Here is a 17,138-nt window from a genome sequence, read left to right on the forward strand (position 1 = left end):
AATATCTTTCCCGTTGCAAGGAGCAATAACGGCCCAACCAATTTTATGTTGGTTTTGGTGACAAAACATTCTTCAATGGGGGGGAAAAGGCTCAAATTTTGAATCAGTTCACGGCAAGAAAACCTCATTTCCACAAGCTGATGTTGCCAGGGCTGATGTCTGAAGTTGTACAAAGCCGGCTTGGGGTGGACGCCGAGCGGTTTGTGACTCGGTGCCTAATCTAGCATGTCAAATGTGTGGGGTGATGTCCCAGAAGAACTGTCACAAATCCCTCTGGAGAGAGGGGGGGGGGAGGCATCAGGAGAGCCAGGACACAATGGTGCAGATTGATGTGTGGCTTTATTAAAGCACAGTTTGTCGCACGACGACTCGCTCGGCCTTTAACGTCCTCGCCGGCCTTTCAGCAAGAAGTTTCTTGTCAATACTTCTGGGACAAAAATGTTGAACCTAGACTTGCAGGAAAGCGGTGGTGGGGGGAAAAAGTAAGTATTTTCATTTGGAGGCACCCTTTTCACCAATTAGATTTGGAGATGTCACTAAGCTGGGTTTTAATTTGGCCCGGGCATGCCTGGTTAATTGGGTAGAACTCGTTTTTGTAATCACAAGGGTTCGGTGCTTTGGGGCTGTGCTTTGGTCTCTCCCCAATTATTCTGTGTAACAGTCTCCTTTCACAGCCAGAGCCGGAATCCTGCCCCTTGGCAAACGAGAGGTTTGTTTGGAGACCTCTTTTTCCACAACATCCACAATTTTTATCCATCCATCCATATCCTGGGAAGCTGAGCTGCACTTAAGGTCCTTCCTACAGAAAATTCTTTCCCCTTGTGCAGAAAGTCACCCCCTCTTGTTGATGCCGTTACAATTTCCAGATGGACAAAGTGCTCATCCTGCACCAAATAACTGAATTAATTCTAATTTTAATTCACCTTGCGGGTTTTTTTTTACCACTCAAAATACTTCTTTCTGTAGGACAAACAAACTGCTCTGTGAGTTTACCCAGGATGACCTCAGACTCAGCAGTTGTTCCTTTGAGCCTTTAAAAATACTGAGTTTGTGCTGAAGATCCTCTTGGTCTCAAGGTTGTCTCAATTTTCTGGAGGTAATAAAAATATATCCTTAAAAGCTCAGCAAGATCATCTCATTCCTCTCAAAATGCTGTTTATATGTATGTGCCAAGTGGAACACAGACTAAAAAAGTATTTTCTTGACAAGTTTCATGTCTTGGTTGCAGATTAGATCATTTTCCATCCCTCTGTTCATAAACATGGGACATGTTCTCCTGTTTTGTTTGATTTCACTTCTCTTTGGCATCTCTTTGACTGTTTTATTTGGTAACACACTGAAATTCTTTCCCTTTTTCCTAGTTATTTGAATGGTCTTGCTGCTTGGTTTAAATGAAAGTAGGAAAGATGGTCTGTGATGACCCCAATTGAGCTTCACCAAAATTTACCTTTAATGCTCAGGATCTTGGACCTCATTTTACTTTTCCCTAGGAGAGCATCACCACCTTGCCCTCTGCTCATGGTGGGGCCACCACCCCTGGACCATCAGTCACAGCCTCCCTGTCCTGAAATATCCTTCCCTGGGTGTCCCCTTCCTCCTTTGCTCCAAGATTTTCACTGGGAGCACAAAGGAGCTGTAGGAACCATGGGATCCACAGGGATAACATCCCTGTCTCGGGAAGAGGAGCCCCTCTGGTTGCCCCTGTGAACTTAAATGTTTATTTAGGAAATTATTTAGCCCCCCTTCTCCAATGGAACTCAATGATTGGGGCTTTTGGCTTCTTATTAGCAGGAAAATCCCGGGATTTCTGTGCTCACGCATGGTTTCCTTCCCCTCTGGCTGTGTGGAGCCGGGATGTCTGAGGGCTCCCCGTGCACTGAGGTCACTCCATGTGCTGTGGGACACAGGAGGGGTGGTTCCTGCCTTCCAGAATTCCCAAACTGAGCCAAATCCCGATCTTCTGCATCCCACTGAGTCCAGGGATTGCTACCCCTGCTGCCTCTATCACATACCATGCAAAATCCTGGGGGATAGGTCTTGACATGATTTCTTGGATCATCCATTTCTTCTGATTCTGAAGTGTTTATGGTCAGGGGTTTGAATACCCTGTGTAATTTAAAAATAAAAATAGTGGTGTACCTGCACCACTGTGTGTTCCTTATGGAATGAATTATGCCTAACTTTTAATATCTCCTCAGCTGGACAATTAATTTGCAGAAATTCTGTTTTCTCATATGAACATCATGCCCTGCTGATTTTAAGTTAATTTTTTCCCCTTAATTTATGCCAAATATGACTTATCTGAACTACTCAGGTGAAATATCTCTGTTCCATCCCCTCTCTGTGTTTATCTGAAGCTGAACTATCCAAAGGACACGTGAACAGGGGTTTGTATGAGACCCAAGAAAAGTTTTACTACTGAAAATAGAAGTATTTCAGGTTGGAAACAGAAGCAACGTGCTGCTGGTAAAATAATCTTGGAATCACATCCTGGTAAAGATTAAATTGCACCCGAGGGAAGGCGGTGTGAGAGGGAACATATTGTCCCCCCCTTCACTTGCCCAGGACATGGGCTTTTAGCTCAATGAACTCCAGGCTTGGTAATTGGCAGCAAGGCGATTAGATTTCTGGGAGTAATTTGTGCACTAATTGTGTTTGATTGTTTAATTACTCTTGCTTACTGTAATTGAGGAGAGGCAGCGAAGCCCTTCTCCAAGAGGTTCTTTAGATCCAAGCTGGATGTGCTTCACTATGTCTCAAGTTATGAGGAGACATGTTTAACCATTCCTGGGGAAAAACTGCAAGGAAAAGCCTCTAAATGGCACGTGGGGAGAAGCTGGATTTTGAAACAATAATAAGAATTCCAGTTTTTGTTCAGAACCTTTCTTATATGTGTGGTGGGAACTAAAAGAAGAGAAACTAACAGAACAGACAAAAATAAAAAAAAAAGTAGGAAAAAGGTTAAGTGGGATAGAGGAAAACAGGGAAAAGTACAATTAGAGCTGGAGAAGCTGCAAATAGTCTCTGGGATTGTTGTCTGGGATCCACAGTCGGCAGATGGGAAAGGTTCCGTTGCCATTCCGATTTGTCTCTGGACAGTGATGAGGTGACACAGGCAGAGAGCTGGGCTTGGATTCTGAAGCTGTGGAGAGATGCAAATGAATCCAAATATTGTAGATTCAGTCATGGAAACCCCAACCTGCAGCTTGCTGTGAACTGGGAGAAAAATCAGCTGAGTGAATTCTTACGTTATTTGGGAACATCCCGCTGGGGTTGTGCACGAGCAGGAATTCCTGTTGGGGAGACCCTGCACCCGGGAGCAGATCTTCCAGCCTTGTCATGCTGCTTGGAGCTCCCATAACTTCATTTCTCCCTGGTGAACAGCCATCCTAACCCAGGGCAGGGATGGCCCAGCTGACCCCGCACAGCGGAGTTCGCGAGAGCAAATTACTCGCGCCGAGGTCTCTGCAGTTTCTCACAGATGTTGCTGCTTGGACATGCTGTGCCTGCTGCTTTAGGGCTGGTGAGTCCTGCTGGGAGGGAACTTTTACTTGCTCCTGCTGGTTTGTTTAGCTGAGGGCAGCGTTGCTTTGGGGCGTTCTGAGGTGGAGGCTCTTCCATAAGCGAAAATGTCAAGGTGAAATAAGGTAGGAACCTCGTAGGTACTTGGAGGGTGGCCTAGACAGCAAGAAGGAGATGCAGAAGGAAGGTTGAGGTGAGATTTCAGCAGAATCATCAACCTCCTACGGCATTAGATGCCAGGGAGAGCAGGGAAATGCTCCATCTCCCATGGGAGGGAGGTGCAGGGACACTGCCCACTGCAGCCTGTGCTGTAGGTTCATGAAGAGAACCACAGAAATGCCCATGAACTGGGAATTCTTTCATGCCTGGCTTTGTCCAAGTGTCTGTATGGGAAGATTTGGTGTCTGGCTCCTTTTTTTTTTTTTTTTCCATTTTTCCCCCTGAAATGGTGTATTTCCTGCAAACTTGCAGCTGGCAGTGGTTTCAGTCATGGTCAGTTAGGAGGTATCTGCTGAGCTTGTGAGAGGGACAGGAGGGACAAACACATCCTTAAAAATAACTGTCTCCTCCATCAACACTTCTCCCCCAGACTGGAAGTCTGACATCCATCCGGCAGCGCCTCTGCTCCGGGGCTCCCTGTCCTTCCTCGCAGGACGGGGACCTTCCATTGTCCCAGCGGTGGTGACAACGAGGATGAGATGTCACCTCCCTAATGAGACCTGACAAATGGGCAACTGGGCTCTGCTCGGGGCCTCCAGTGGTTCATCTCCATAGCGCCGTGTCGGGGCAAAGGGCAGGAAGGAGTAATCCCGGGGATGGGGATGCCTTTCCGACTGAAAGGTGCTGGGGAAGCTGGAGAGATGGAGTTTGAACCAGGATTTCTGTGTCAGCGCCCAGGACCTTTCCCAAACAGACTGTATGATCTAAATGCCATGTGATGTGGCCCCAAACTGCAGCCCGGTGGCGGATTCAGAGCAGGTTCCATTAGGCTGGGAAAGGAGCCTGGAAAGGAGCCGGGTTAATCCAGAAGGAAAAAAATCTGTGCCCGTGCCCCGGAGAGGTTCTGCCAGCAGAGGTTTAGCCCTGGGGTAGCTGATCCAGCACCAATAACTCCATGAAAAACCATTTTTTTCTGTGAAGTTTGGCACTTTTGGTGGAAGTCATGAATGAGAAGGAGCAGAAGAAAAAGTCTTTGTGCTTTTGGTGAGGCTTCTTAGGGCTTTGGGCACCCCCAAAACTCTCCCTGAGCACTCCCAAAGCTCTCCCAGGTACCCCAAAACACACCCAGATACCCACAAAACCTCCCTGGGGACCCCCCAAACCCTCCCAGGTGCCCCAAAACCTCCCTGGTCACCCCTAAAACACACCCAGATGCCCCCAAAACCCTCCTCGAGGCTTCCTGAGGAGAATCCAGCATTGCAGGAAAAATATCATTTAGGATCATTTTGGGAACTAAATCTATTTTTTGGGGGGGTCAAATGTCTGCAGGTTTTAAGATAGTGCATCCATATATATATATCTATATACATTTATCTATATATATATTATATTATCTAGTCCTTTAAAAGCAATTAGATTTTTATTTTTATGCATGGGTGTAAAAAAACCAGGGAGGATGAGTGTGCTGAACAGTAATTATTGAATATTTTTTTTATGTTTTATAGTTGCTTTTATTGAAAACATTCCTGCTGTTCCACTCTCTGTGAAATGTCGTTATCACCTTAAGCATCAATGAACATTTTCTCGGGTGGATGTCACATATTTATACCTGTGTTTTGCCCCTCATGAAAGAGAGAACTGTGTGAACCCATGTGTTTATGCTCAAAATATTTATGAAATATTGAGTATTTGGGTTTCTGACAGTAGTTAATGCATAAATACCTATTTATTTTTATACTACCTGTGTGTGTGGAATGAGCAGGGGGGATGTGCCCTCTGTGGCAGGTGTTTTGTCACTAAAGACTTTCTACTTCACCAAGTGCCATAATTCAAAATATTGGCTCTGCTGGCCTTGCCCTGGATCATTTTGTAACCCACAGAGTTTCTAACTTGAATTCTCTGCCTGCAATTAAATGTTCCAGACATACAAAATAGAGATGGGAAGTGAATTCTCCGTACTCATTCACGGTTCTTTCTCATTATAAGCGGTGTCGGCAATTAAGCTCTTTGCAATTACGAGAGGCATGATGTGAGCATTTTTAGAGAGCAGCTGGAGGATTTCTGCCACCCTTTCAGGCAGGACTAACAGCCACTCGTCCTCTGAATCTGATGAGCAGGCAAGTGCTCTCAGGGTTTGGAGACGGGCTGAATCAGCAATCGCTGCCACAAAAGGGAGCGTGTGCGAGAGAGGGAGAACCGGTGTCCTCCACTGGAAGGCTTTGATCAGCACTGCAAAGACAAAAGCTTTTTGTGGTTGGGATGAGCAAACTCAACAAATTCTTGTCTTGTTGCACTTGGGAGGAATTCAGGCCGTTGTTTTAACCTTGTTATGTTCGAATTTAAAATATTGGTTAAAATATTATGGTTGGACTCGATGATGTTGGAGGTCTTTTCCAGACTTAATGATTCTGTGGCTCTGTTTGTCCTTTATGTTGAAACCATATGTTAATCACTGGTTACTGATTAGCACTGAGCTGAGCTCCTCTCTTTGGGATGTGAATCCCAATTTTTGGGGGCTATAGCTCAGGGTTGCGGCTGCAACCACATGAACCCACGGTTTCACTGCAAACTGCTGATGTCTGGAAAGGAATAGTGGGGCTTGTAAAATCTGCCTTGAGTTGTTTGGGATAAAAAAATAATCCCAAAATCAATCTCCCCTCCAAACCTTTGTTATCTTAAGGGTATGAATACTGAGCAATATCCATGTGTTGGGTTGAGTGGCTCTGGTTGAGCTACGAGCAGAGAGGCTGATTTGTGTGTGATGATGGAGGAACTGGGCTCAGGAGCCCAAAAACATCTTGTTTCCACACTGAGCATCAATGTGACTTGTGTTATGCACAGATCCATGTTCTGGAAGTGAAATCTCCTGGAGTGTAACATGTTTACCCAGCGCTGCTGCTTGTACAGCTGATGGCTTCTGTTGTCCTCAGCTCAGGGGCATCAGGGTGATGTCAGCATTTGACCAGCTCCAAGTCCATTTGGATCCATGAGGAACTCAAAAATTCAGGACTATTCAGTCCCAAATCCATGCACATACCTCCCTCACCCAGGTGGGCTCCAAACGGATTTGCTGTGAGCTTTCCCTCCAGACCCCACGTGGAGCTGCTGGACCCATTCCTTTCATCTTCCACAGGGCTGGGAGAGGTTTGTTTTACTTCCTGTCTGCTTCCAATCAGGCTTTCATTTTCCCCTGCCTGATAGGCATCTGTGGAGTAAACCCAGGGAAAACTGGCATTTCCTTCTCAGAAGGTTAAAACAACAACATTTAATGCACCACGTTGTGTGTTATCTGTTCTCCTCACTATTTTTATGGATTTCACTGTGTTTTAATAAAAGAGCTGTTTGCACACCAGAGCAAGGACAACGACAACCACCCCCCCACCCCGATGGCCTTTGTGCTGCTGGGCCTGTGTGGTCTCTGCTGTGAGACAAACATTTGGAGGCAGAGGTGGAAGGTCCCCACCCCCGGCACATCTTTCCTGAAAAACAACCAACACAAAATATTTGTTAAAGAACAGTTAGCACACATTCAAAGGTGCCTGGGAAATATCTGGGTATTGCAGATCTCCTGGTCAATCTGGGTGGGAGAAGAAAAATCCCAACCCTGTGTGTTGTGGATGGATTCCAAGGGAAACCAGTGGCTCCTGCCTGGCTCAGCAGCTACGTCCTCCTGGGATTTTCCTGTCCCGTTTGGTTTTTGAGGCACTGTCATAATTTGTAGGGACTTCTAATAATATGAGCCACATATTTAATGATGTATTAGCATTGTCTACTCCTGGATGGCTCCCCACAGATTGGGGTGCTCCTGAAAGCTGTTTTGGGGGTGATTTCACATCAGTTCCCATCAGTCAGGAACATGGGAAAAAATACGTTGTGTTGTGGGTCAACGGCGTCACAGAGGGAATAGGACCCTTTGGAGCACGGATGAGGAGAAAGCAGTGGTCACTTTGTGTTATGAACAGCAGCCAGGTGAAGGCAGAGCCCCCCTGCAGCAGCTGGAGCTCCTCAGCTTCCCTGAGATATGTGGGAAGTGATGTGGAGCTCCTGGTTTGTACACTGGTGGAGGGTGTGAGCCTGGGCTGGGGTTGGAGTTGTGGGGTGGAGTTGGGTTGGAGAGTGGCTGGGGGAGACCCACCACTGCTCTCCCAGATATCCCAATGGATCTCCACCTACTGTTTCCTTTCTTCCTGGTCTAATCCTGCAGTTTTCCATTACTCTCTAACAGCTGTTAAATCCTGTCACAGCACAGTCTCTCATGACTTTATCAACATCCTACTGAGGCTTTTGCCAACCAGTCTCTGACTGTTTAAGTTCTAAACAGTGACAAAGTCGACCACCTTTGTCCTTGGCTCCTGTTTGCAGCTCTCCAGCCAGGAGAGGGTTTGTCCACGCCCTTTTCCCAGGCAGTGCCAGGAATCTCTATGCCAAATTATTTTTTACAAATTTATAACTTGTTCATGTAACTTAAATAATTTTATTTCTTTATTTTAATTTAATTCATTTAATTAATTTAAATGAATTTATTATGATTTATGAACACCACTGCCTGACCCATGGGAGGGCGGTGGAAGGCTCAGGGGAGCATCCAAAGGAGGGCAATGAGGGTGGGGAAGGACCTTGATTTGAAGCCGTGTGAGGACTCTGAGGGCAATTTGGTGTGTTTAGCTGGAGGAGACTGAGGGGAGACCTCAGTGCAGTTCCAGCTGCCTGGGCAGGGGCAGAGGAGGGGCAGGGACTGAGATCTGCTCTCTGTGAGCAGGGACAGCACCCAGGGAATGGCTGGAGCTGTGTCAGGGCAGGCTCAGGTTGGATCTCAGGGAAAGGTTCTTCCCCCAGAGGCTGGTTGGCACTGCCCAGGCTCCCCAGGGCAGTGGGCACAGCCCCAAGGCTGCCAGAGCTCCAGGAGGGTTTGGATGATCCTCTGGGGCACAGGGGGTGACTCTTGGGTCTGTCCTGTGCAGGGCTGAGGGTTGGACTGGATGGTCCCTGTGGGTCCCTTCCAGCTCAGCACATTCTGGGATTCCGTGACCGTGTGGCCGTGCCTTTGCCGAGGTCACGTTGCCGGGGCTGAGGTGGTGGCCCTGCTCCTGGTGGCTCTGCTGTGCTCACCCCTGCTCTCTGCTCTTGCCCAGGGGAGGTGTTTCGGCCGCCGCATGAGCACGTCCTCGCCGGGCCATGGCCCCGCCGCCCGCGCCGGCCTGGCTGCTGCTGCTCGGCCTGCTCAGCGCCCACGGCCGCGACTTCACCCGCAAGGACATCGTCTACCTCCACCCCTCCAGTAAGTCACCTCGGGGGGGAGTGAGGGCAGGGACAAGGGCAAACACACGTCAGGGTGGAGCTGAGAGCAGAGCGAAGGGTAAACGCACGTCCCCACACTCATGGAGCCGAGTTGGTGTGCAAGAAGAACCAAGTTCTCTGGACCCACCTCAAGGTTTTTCCTTCTGAATTAACCCAGCAACCCGGGCTAGTGGAAGGTGTCCCTGCCCATGGCAGGGGCTGGAACAAAATGACCCCTTATTTCCCTTCCAACCCAAGCCATTCTATGATTCCACGTAAAACCAGACCAGGGTTTATAGGACAGGCTGGGGTCACAGGCAGCTGCTGGGCATGTCAGGAGCCTTTAGTTCACTATTTTCTGTCCCTCAATAATCTCCCTGTCCAGGAGACCATGGCCACACGGACCCTGAGCACATGGATAGCTGAGAGCAAGGGCCAAACGCCACTATTAGCAGCTGTGGCACCAGCAGCTCCTGGCTTGATCTCAGCGACTCCTGGAGCAATGCTGTAGCAGAGTTGGACATCTTTAGCTCTTCCCTGGACTCTCACTAGTCTATTCACTTTATCAGGCACAAACTTAGTGAATTCCATGAGAAGAGGGTGCTTCTGGAGCTGTTCCTGCCATCTCTTCCCAGAGAAAATTCACTACTTCCTGCATTTGGCTGGAAAATTTATATTCTGCACAAGCAGGATGAAACTCTAGTTTTACACCATAACCACAACCAGCAGTCCACAGTGACAGGGATAAATTTAGTCTGTGCTGATGTGTTTTCCCACCCCAAGCTGTTCCTTGAGGGCAGCACCAGCCCCACCAGAGATGCTCCCAGGTGACTCTGGCCCAGAGCTGAGGGACAAGGGAAAGAGAGGAAGAGGAGGGAGGGTTAAGATGTGATCCATGGGGCTGTGAAGGTTCAGTTTACTTCACCCCATGAAGATAAACATGACCTGTTCACCGTTTGGCTTCTGAGAAGGTGGCAGCACCTTGAAGAAGCATTGGAGGTGCTCCAGAAGTGTTGCCAGGAGAGCACTTAAGGAATTATGCTCTTTGTTTGGCAAGAGAAATTAGAACAGAGGCTGCTGGTGAAAGCTGGAGGTTCAGCACAGTGATTTTTCTTCCTTTTGGGAACATCAGCCTTCAACAGGAGCAGCTCTTTTCCTCGGTGGGAAATTTTCCAGAGTATTTTAATCCATCTGATATTTTGTTATCAGCACCCATAAAGCAGCAGTGTTGGATGTGAGCTCTGATTCCAGGGGAATAAGTGTTCCTTGCTCACATTAACTCCCTTTGAAGTCAGTCTGCTGGGTAAAAACACATCTGAAACGAGTCCATATGTACCTAAAAGTGCCTCTGCATATACATATAAGTGACAGGGTTTTCCAAATCAGGCCCAACCTGCCGAAGCTCACAGGTGTGTATTTGTAGAAAACCAGATCTGAAGAGAACAAACGTTGCTGTGTGCCCGTGAAAAGCACCATGGAAGCAGATTACCAGGCTCATTTTAACTCCATGTTATCCATTCCTTCCAGCCACGCCGTATCCTCGGGGATTTAAGTGTTTCACCTGCGAAAGGGCCGCGGATAATTACGAGTGCAACCGCTGGGCTCCGGATGTCTACTGTCCCAGAGGTAACGTTAATTAGTGTTTAATTAAACCCACCTTCCCACTGCTGCTCCCTGTTCCTGCCACAGGCCACGCTGAGCCCCTGGTATTCCCAGATCTGGTGGTTCTGCTCCTTTTGCCTGTGAAGTCTCCCCAGTAAAGGAAGATGTGTAAGCGATAGGAGTAATCCTTTAAGCTTTTCTGTCTCTGTGCTGGATGAAGTTTAGGACTTTCATCTCTTCCCTGCACTCCTCTGGTTCAGCTGGGGATTAAATCGGGGGATGTTTATTTTATAGAGTCGTGGAATTGTGGAATGGTTTGGGTTCAAAGGGACTTAAGCCCATCTTGTTCCAATCAGGGACACTTTCCACTAGCCCAGGTTGCTCCAAGCCCTGTCCAACCTGGTCTTGGACACTTCCAGGGATCCAGGGGCAGCCATAGCTTCTCTGGGCAACCTGGGCCAGGGCCTGCCTACCCTCACAGGGGTGTATTTTTAAAGGTTGTGTTTCATTTACTGGGAAATACAGACCTGGTTCTGCCTTTGTTCACTTCCCTCCCCTTGGGCACGAGCCCACGCTCAGGGCAGCTGAGGCTGGAATTTTGGTATTTTCAGTGGTTTGATCTCATAACTCCCCTTGGAGTCTGAATTTTGGAACAACTCAGGAAAACCTTTGGAATACAGGCACTCAAATATCATATCCAGGCACTGGTGAGATCCCCAGACCTCCCCTTCCCTTCCTACTCTTTTGAGACACTCCCAAGACATTAAGATTATCCAACCTGTGATGCCCCTTTAGTTGAGTTGGGTCTGTTTTGGGACAAGTGCCCTCAGAAAATATTTACTTTGGAAGGAGGGAGGCCCTGACCTGCCCTGTGTGGGGACACAGATATGTTTGCAGCACGTTATCTGTCCCAGAATTGGTTTCCTTTCAGCTGAAATCAGCACAGCAACAACAACAATAAAAGAGCTCAGGCTGCCTGGCATGGGATGAGACAAATATTCCCAGACACTCCCTGTTTTGACAGGAGAAGGGGGTATTTAGGTGGCTGTGTGCAAGGAGAAAAGGGTGACTTGCAGGGTCTGCCTTTAGAAACAAGCAGCAGGAATGACCTTAGCAAACCCAGTTCTGATCTGGAAAGTGAAATCAGTGACAAATGGTGGTTTAAGGGAGAGGAAAACTGTGCTTTGGTGTGTCCAGAGCATCCCCATTACTTAGAAGCATCAACTTTCACGCTGCAGTGTTTGATTTTAATTGCTCTAAATTTCTCTTGTTATTTTTGGTAAAAGTTTTGGGTCCATGGTCTTCACAAGCTCAGCCTGGAGTTCCTCCTCCATCCCTCTGGGCAGGAGGGCTTGATGTTCCCCTCCTTTACTTTCTTCTGGGCTCTCCCAGTGTTCTCTGGCTCAATCCTTACACTTGGAGTGCCTGGAGAAGAGAGTAAAAGTTAATTTTCATTGGAATGAGTGGATTTTATGGCTTACTGTGGATTTGTGTGTAGCCTTGCAGGAAGGTGACAGCCTCTCCTGTGCCTGGTGTTCTGTGCCAGGAAAATCTGTATCTCCAAGATGAGTGCACAATATTTTCTAGAGGAAAGGAAGGAAGAAAGAATGAAACAGCCTTAAAAGAGTTGTTGAGAGAGGATGTTGGAAGTTTTATTTGTTCCATCTGGGACTGGTCAGGGGGAAACTCCACTGCCAGAGCAGGGATGAGAAAGCTCAGAATTGCTGGGAATGGCACTTCCAGGCAAAGTCCTGGGAGGAGCTCACAGCTGGGGCACAGAGGGTGCTCTCCTTGGGGTAAAACCGTGAGTTTTAGGGCAGGAGAGGCTGGAAAACACATCAAAAGCCCTGGGAATGAAGGCAAACAGCACACAGAGAGACTCCATCCCCCGGTGATAAGTTAAGTCTGTTCTGTGATATCACACTTGAGTCAAGAGCAGGTCAGAGATATGACAGATATCTGGGGGGGTTTATTGCCTAAAGAATGACATGTTCAGTCCACAAGCTTGCTGGGATGTTGCTGAATGCCTAAAACACGAGAGGAATGCAGGGTTTGCCCACTGGGAACCAGGGCTGGGCAGGAATGGGGGCTTTAAATGCACCATGCTCCTCCTTTTCCCCCCTGTGGAAACAACAGTTTTATTCACAATTAGATGGATTAATTAAAGAAATGTATAATTTAGAGGATAAATATATAATGGTGTGTTTTTTTGTGTTGAAAATCCAGTGTTTTCAGCTTGGAGTGCTTGGAAGAAGGGGAGCAGCACCTTCAGCTTCTCTTTAATGACTAAAGCAGGAAATAAATCTGAATTCTTAATGCTTGGGAATGACCACAGCATTTGTCAGTCATTCTGCTGGGAATTTTTGGTGTGGTTTACAGATGTCACTGGAGAAATGGCTTAAAAAAGGAGGAGGAAGAGGATGGTCCCTGTTGGGGATGAGCAGAAGGTGCAGTGGGAATAGCAGGAATACCAGCCCATGCCATGGTGCTTTTTCCAAAACCTGGAAAAACTGAGAAATACTTAAATCCTCCTGAGTGTTCTACAGGTATTCTGGCATTATTTTATGTATGATAAAATTGAAGGACAGAGAAGGTGAAGGATCTTCTCCAGGCTGTGCAGGAGCCCAAGGACAACTTGCCCAGATTTTTAGGATATAGGGAAAATTGTCTCCACTGGGGCAAACCCCAGTTCCACAGAATTAATGATGCTGCATGAAACCAGTAAAAAAATATAAAAAATATATTATCTAAAAGTATCTATTTTATGTTGTACATTGTATATACTTATATATTAAATCTTTTCACCTAAATGAAAATAAGCTTCAGACCTAAACAGGTATTGGGAATATTTTTTTTTAAAGGCTTCTTTCCTATTTCTTCCTATTTGTAGCCTATCAGAAAACTGGAATTTGACAGATAAACACATTTTTTCTGTTTTTTTGCAGGTACAAGGTACTGCTTTAGCCAACATATGATGAAAGTCACTGGGGAGAGTGTGTCTGTCACCAAACGCTGTGTGCCACTGGAGGACTGTCTGTCCACAGGATGCACGTATATAAAGCATGAAGAGTACAAGGTATGGCAGAAAAAACTGCTTTTTTATTCCATCTAATAACTGGGAATTGGGGTCTGACAGAAGCCTGACTGGTTCCATGGCCAAGGGCATCCTGACCTGGATCAGGAATAGTGTGGCAGCAGGACCAGGGAAGGGATCCTGCCCCTGAACTGGGCACCAGTGAGGGGCACTCGAGTGCTGTGTCCAGTTCTGGGCCCCTCAGTTTAGGAAGGATATTGAGGGGCTGGAGCAGCAGGAGGGGCTGAGGGAGCTGGGGGGACTCAGCCTGGAGAAAAGGAGGCTCAGGGGGGACCTTCTGGCTCTACAACCTCTGCAAAGAGGTCTTTTCCAACCCAGTTGATTCTGTGATTCTATAAATCAGCATTCTCAGAAACGAAGTTTCTCTTGGGAAAGATAAAAAAGGAGGGGCAAAAAAAAGGAGAAAAAATTGGTCTGCCAGTAGATGGATTAAAAAAAGAAGGGAGGGGGAGGGAAAAAAATGGGGGAAATCATCAGACTGGCCACTGTGCTCCTTTAAAAATATCATATTATATTCCTTGTGTTTTTATTCACCAAAAAACCAAGTTGTGACCTGTTCCTCCCAGGTGTGCACGTCCTGCTGCGAGGGCAGCATCTGCAACCTGCCCCTGCCCAAGAACTCCACAGACGCCGTGTTCACCACCCTGTCCCCCCTCAACAAGGCCCAGAGACTGTCCCCTCCTGTCCTGCTGACCACAGTGTGCCTCTGGCTGGGGCTGCTGGCCCAGCACTGGGTGACTATAGCACAGCTCTGGGTGACAATGCCACACGTGGCCCGGCCGGGCAGCTGAGCCGGGCGGGAACATCTCATGGACATCCAACCTCTCCCTGCAGAGCTGGAGCTTTGGAGTTGGCTCTGAAAGGCTGCTTTTCCTCCTGGTTTCTCGGTCATCATGAACTCCCAAGCCTGGGATCGGAATGGGATCAAAACCTCCATGTTCCTACTGGGTTTTTTTGAAGAAACTCATGGAAAATATTCCCAGAATCCAGTGTGCTCTTCACAGCATCACTTAGGTTGAGAAAGACCTCTAAGACACCGAGTCCAGCCTAACATTTGTTGATGTCTGTGTTATCTCTGTGAAGAAATGTTCTTTCCAAGTACTACACCCCTGCTCACATCATCACTTACTGGACATGGCCCTTTGTCACCTCCCCCTGCACTAATTCCAGTGTCTCCTTAACCTGCTTGAGAACCCACAGTAAATAACACACAGTCAGTGTCCCCCACACTTCCTGATCCTCTTGGAGAGGGCAGGAATTCGCAGCAAGGAAGCAGCAACCTGGAAGGGATGAGCTCAAGGGACCAGCAGGAGCTTGGAGCAACCAGTGGTGCCCAAAGGTGCTTCTCCCGAGGGGTCCAACGGCACAAAGACCCACCCCCAGGGCCCCCCCACAGAAAATCCCTGGAGTTTATAAACTGAACCAGCAAGACTCAAAAAAATCCTTGTTCTGGTGTGATTAGAGGTGTGTCATCCCCAACCCTCAGGTGTGAGGAGGATGGAGAGCTGGTGGATCCCCACACTGAGGGGCTGGTGGTCACCAACCACCATCTCCACGCTGATTTAGGACAATATTTTCCTGTTTTGGCACCCAGCCCTAGAGTATGAGAGAGAGAAAACTGATCCTGAATAGCTCTGTTATTTTATTTAATGAAGTCTGGGCTACCCCAGCCGTGTTTTGGTGCCCTGTGTTGCTTGTTTTGCTTGGAAATCTCGGATGCAATATTTATTTTTCTATGTTGAGTAAGGTCTGAAGTGTTTAAAAGATTCTTAATGCTGATATTGCCAGGAAAAAAAATGGGTGTTTTGCAAGTCAGTGAGCCTGTAATATATAAATTATCAGAAATATATATATAAATATATAAAGAATCAACTTTGTTTGCAAAGTCAGTAATAAAAGCAGGGTATCATGGACTTGCTTAAAGTTAAATCAAACTGTTTTATAATTAATTTTTTTACACCATTACAGTCATAAATTGTCTTTTTATGAGCTAATCTTTTGCTGCTCAGGCTCCAAGGTAACTTGAGCTCAAGTTCCAGCATGTTTTTGCCCTGAAGTGCTTTTTCTGGGGGAGTTACAGTGAAATGCAGATGAAGGAAGGCAAAGTTGGAATCCAAAGGCTGTGTCAAGGGATCCTGGAGAGTCCCAAAAAGTAGAATCTGTGTGTGGGATACCTTGAAAAAATGAGGAATCTGAAGATCTGGGCATGCAAAGGGTTGTCCTGGGGTTTGTGGCCTTGGGACTTGTGCTTCTGGGAGGTTTCTTGGAAGCAGAGGAGGAGGATCAGCACTTGCTTCCCACTGACCTTCAGGTGATTTCTCTGGGGAAGGAAAGGCTGGAAACCTCAGTGTGTTGTTATTAAAAAATATATATATGTGTGTGTGTGTGTATATATATATATATACACCACTAGAAATCTTACCTTCCAACACTGTTTATTTTCAATTTTTTTAATATAAAACCCTTTTTGAGGGGGGTGCTGGTTGACCTCACACACAGCCAGACATTTTGGTGTCCTTTCAGTCCTTCTGTGACTTGCTCACAGATCTCCAATATTAAGAGGGTTGTTGCAATCTGTTGTTCTATGCAAGTTTAACCTGCCTCTGGAGATTCCCAAAAAAAATCAACCCTGCAGCCTCCTTGAAGTCTGTCCCCTCCTCTGTATTTAGGCAATCTAAGGAATTGAGGTACTGAGGGGCTGGGGGAGAACGAGGCAAAGGGGGTTGTGACTTCTGACATTAATTTATATATCTATTATTATTTTAGCCTGCAAAATGGAAGAGTTTAAGATTCAGCTGAGGTGGGCTCAAGGCTTGGGCTGTATCCCAAGTCCTCACTGTCCTCAGGGCTCAGACAGGGGTTATGGTAGCTCAGCTGGGCATTTTAAGGGGATTGCATTTTAATTTTGGGGGCCTTGTAGTTTTAAATATGTGTATTTAGGGGATGGCACCTCCTGAGCTGAGCTACTGCCTTGGGCAGGGGCTCACAGTTGGGTTTCTGCCTTTTCTGTGTGTTGTCCCTCAATTTATCCCAGAGTGGTTTGGGTTGGAAGGGACCTTAAAGACCATCTCATCCTACCCCTTGCCATGAGCAGGGACACCTTCCACTAGTCCAGCTTGCTCCAACCTGGCCTTGGACACTTCCAGGGATCCAGGGGCAGCCATAGCTTCTCTGGGCAACCTGTGCCAGGGCCTCCCCACCCTCCCAGCCAGCAATTCCTTCCCAATATCCCATCTCTCCCTGCCCTCTGGCAGTGGGAAGCCATTCCCTGTGTCCTGTCCCTCCATCCCTTGTCCCCAGTCCCTCTCCAGCTCTCCTGGAGCCCCTTTAGGCCCTGGAAGGGGCTCTCAGGTCTCTCTGGAGCCTTCTCTTCTCCAGGTGAACCCCCCCAGCTCTCCCAGTCTGCCTTCACACAAGACACATATTTTGCAGTTTGTTTGTTATTTAAAACCCTTCCCTGTGGTTCCTCTGGGCTAAATCTGTG

General features: G+C 47.3%; 1 protein-coding gene across 4 annotated transcripts in view; it reads left to right on the forward strand.

The window, feature by feature from the left end:
* LYPD6 (LY6/PLAUR domain containing 6) overlaps positions 1-16,747 on the forward strand; it is a 36,155-nt gene extending 19,408 nt beyond the window's left edge. For all 4 annotated transcript variants that reach the window (XM_051810215.1, XM_051810218.1, XM_051810216.1 and 1 more), the window contains 4 exons: positions 8,814-8,959; positions 10,486-10,584; positions 13,506-13,636; positions 14,221-16,747. In XM_051810215.1, the coding sequence (XP_051666175.1) occupies positions 8,857-8,959; positions 10,486-10,584; positions 13,506-13,636; positions 14,221-14,445 (558 nt within the window). In that variant the 5' untranslated portion in view covers positions 8,814-8,856 and the 3' untranslated portion in view covers positions 14,446-16,747. The remainder of the gene's footprint in view (positions 1-8,813; positions 8,960-10,485; positions 10,585-13,505; positions 13,637-14,220) is intronic.
* The last annotated feature ends 391 nt before the right edge of the window (positions 16,748-17,138 follow it).

Source organism: Manacus candei, unplaced genomic scaffold (assembly GCF_025592945.1).
Source record: "Manacus candei isolate 608988 ecotype Guabito, Panama unplaced genomic scaffold, ASM2559294v1 h1tg000077l, whole genome shotgun sequence".
Taxonomy (NCBI): Eukaryota; Metazoa; Chordata; class Aves; order Passeriformes; family Pipridae; genus Manacus; species Manacus candei.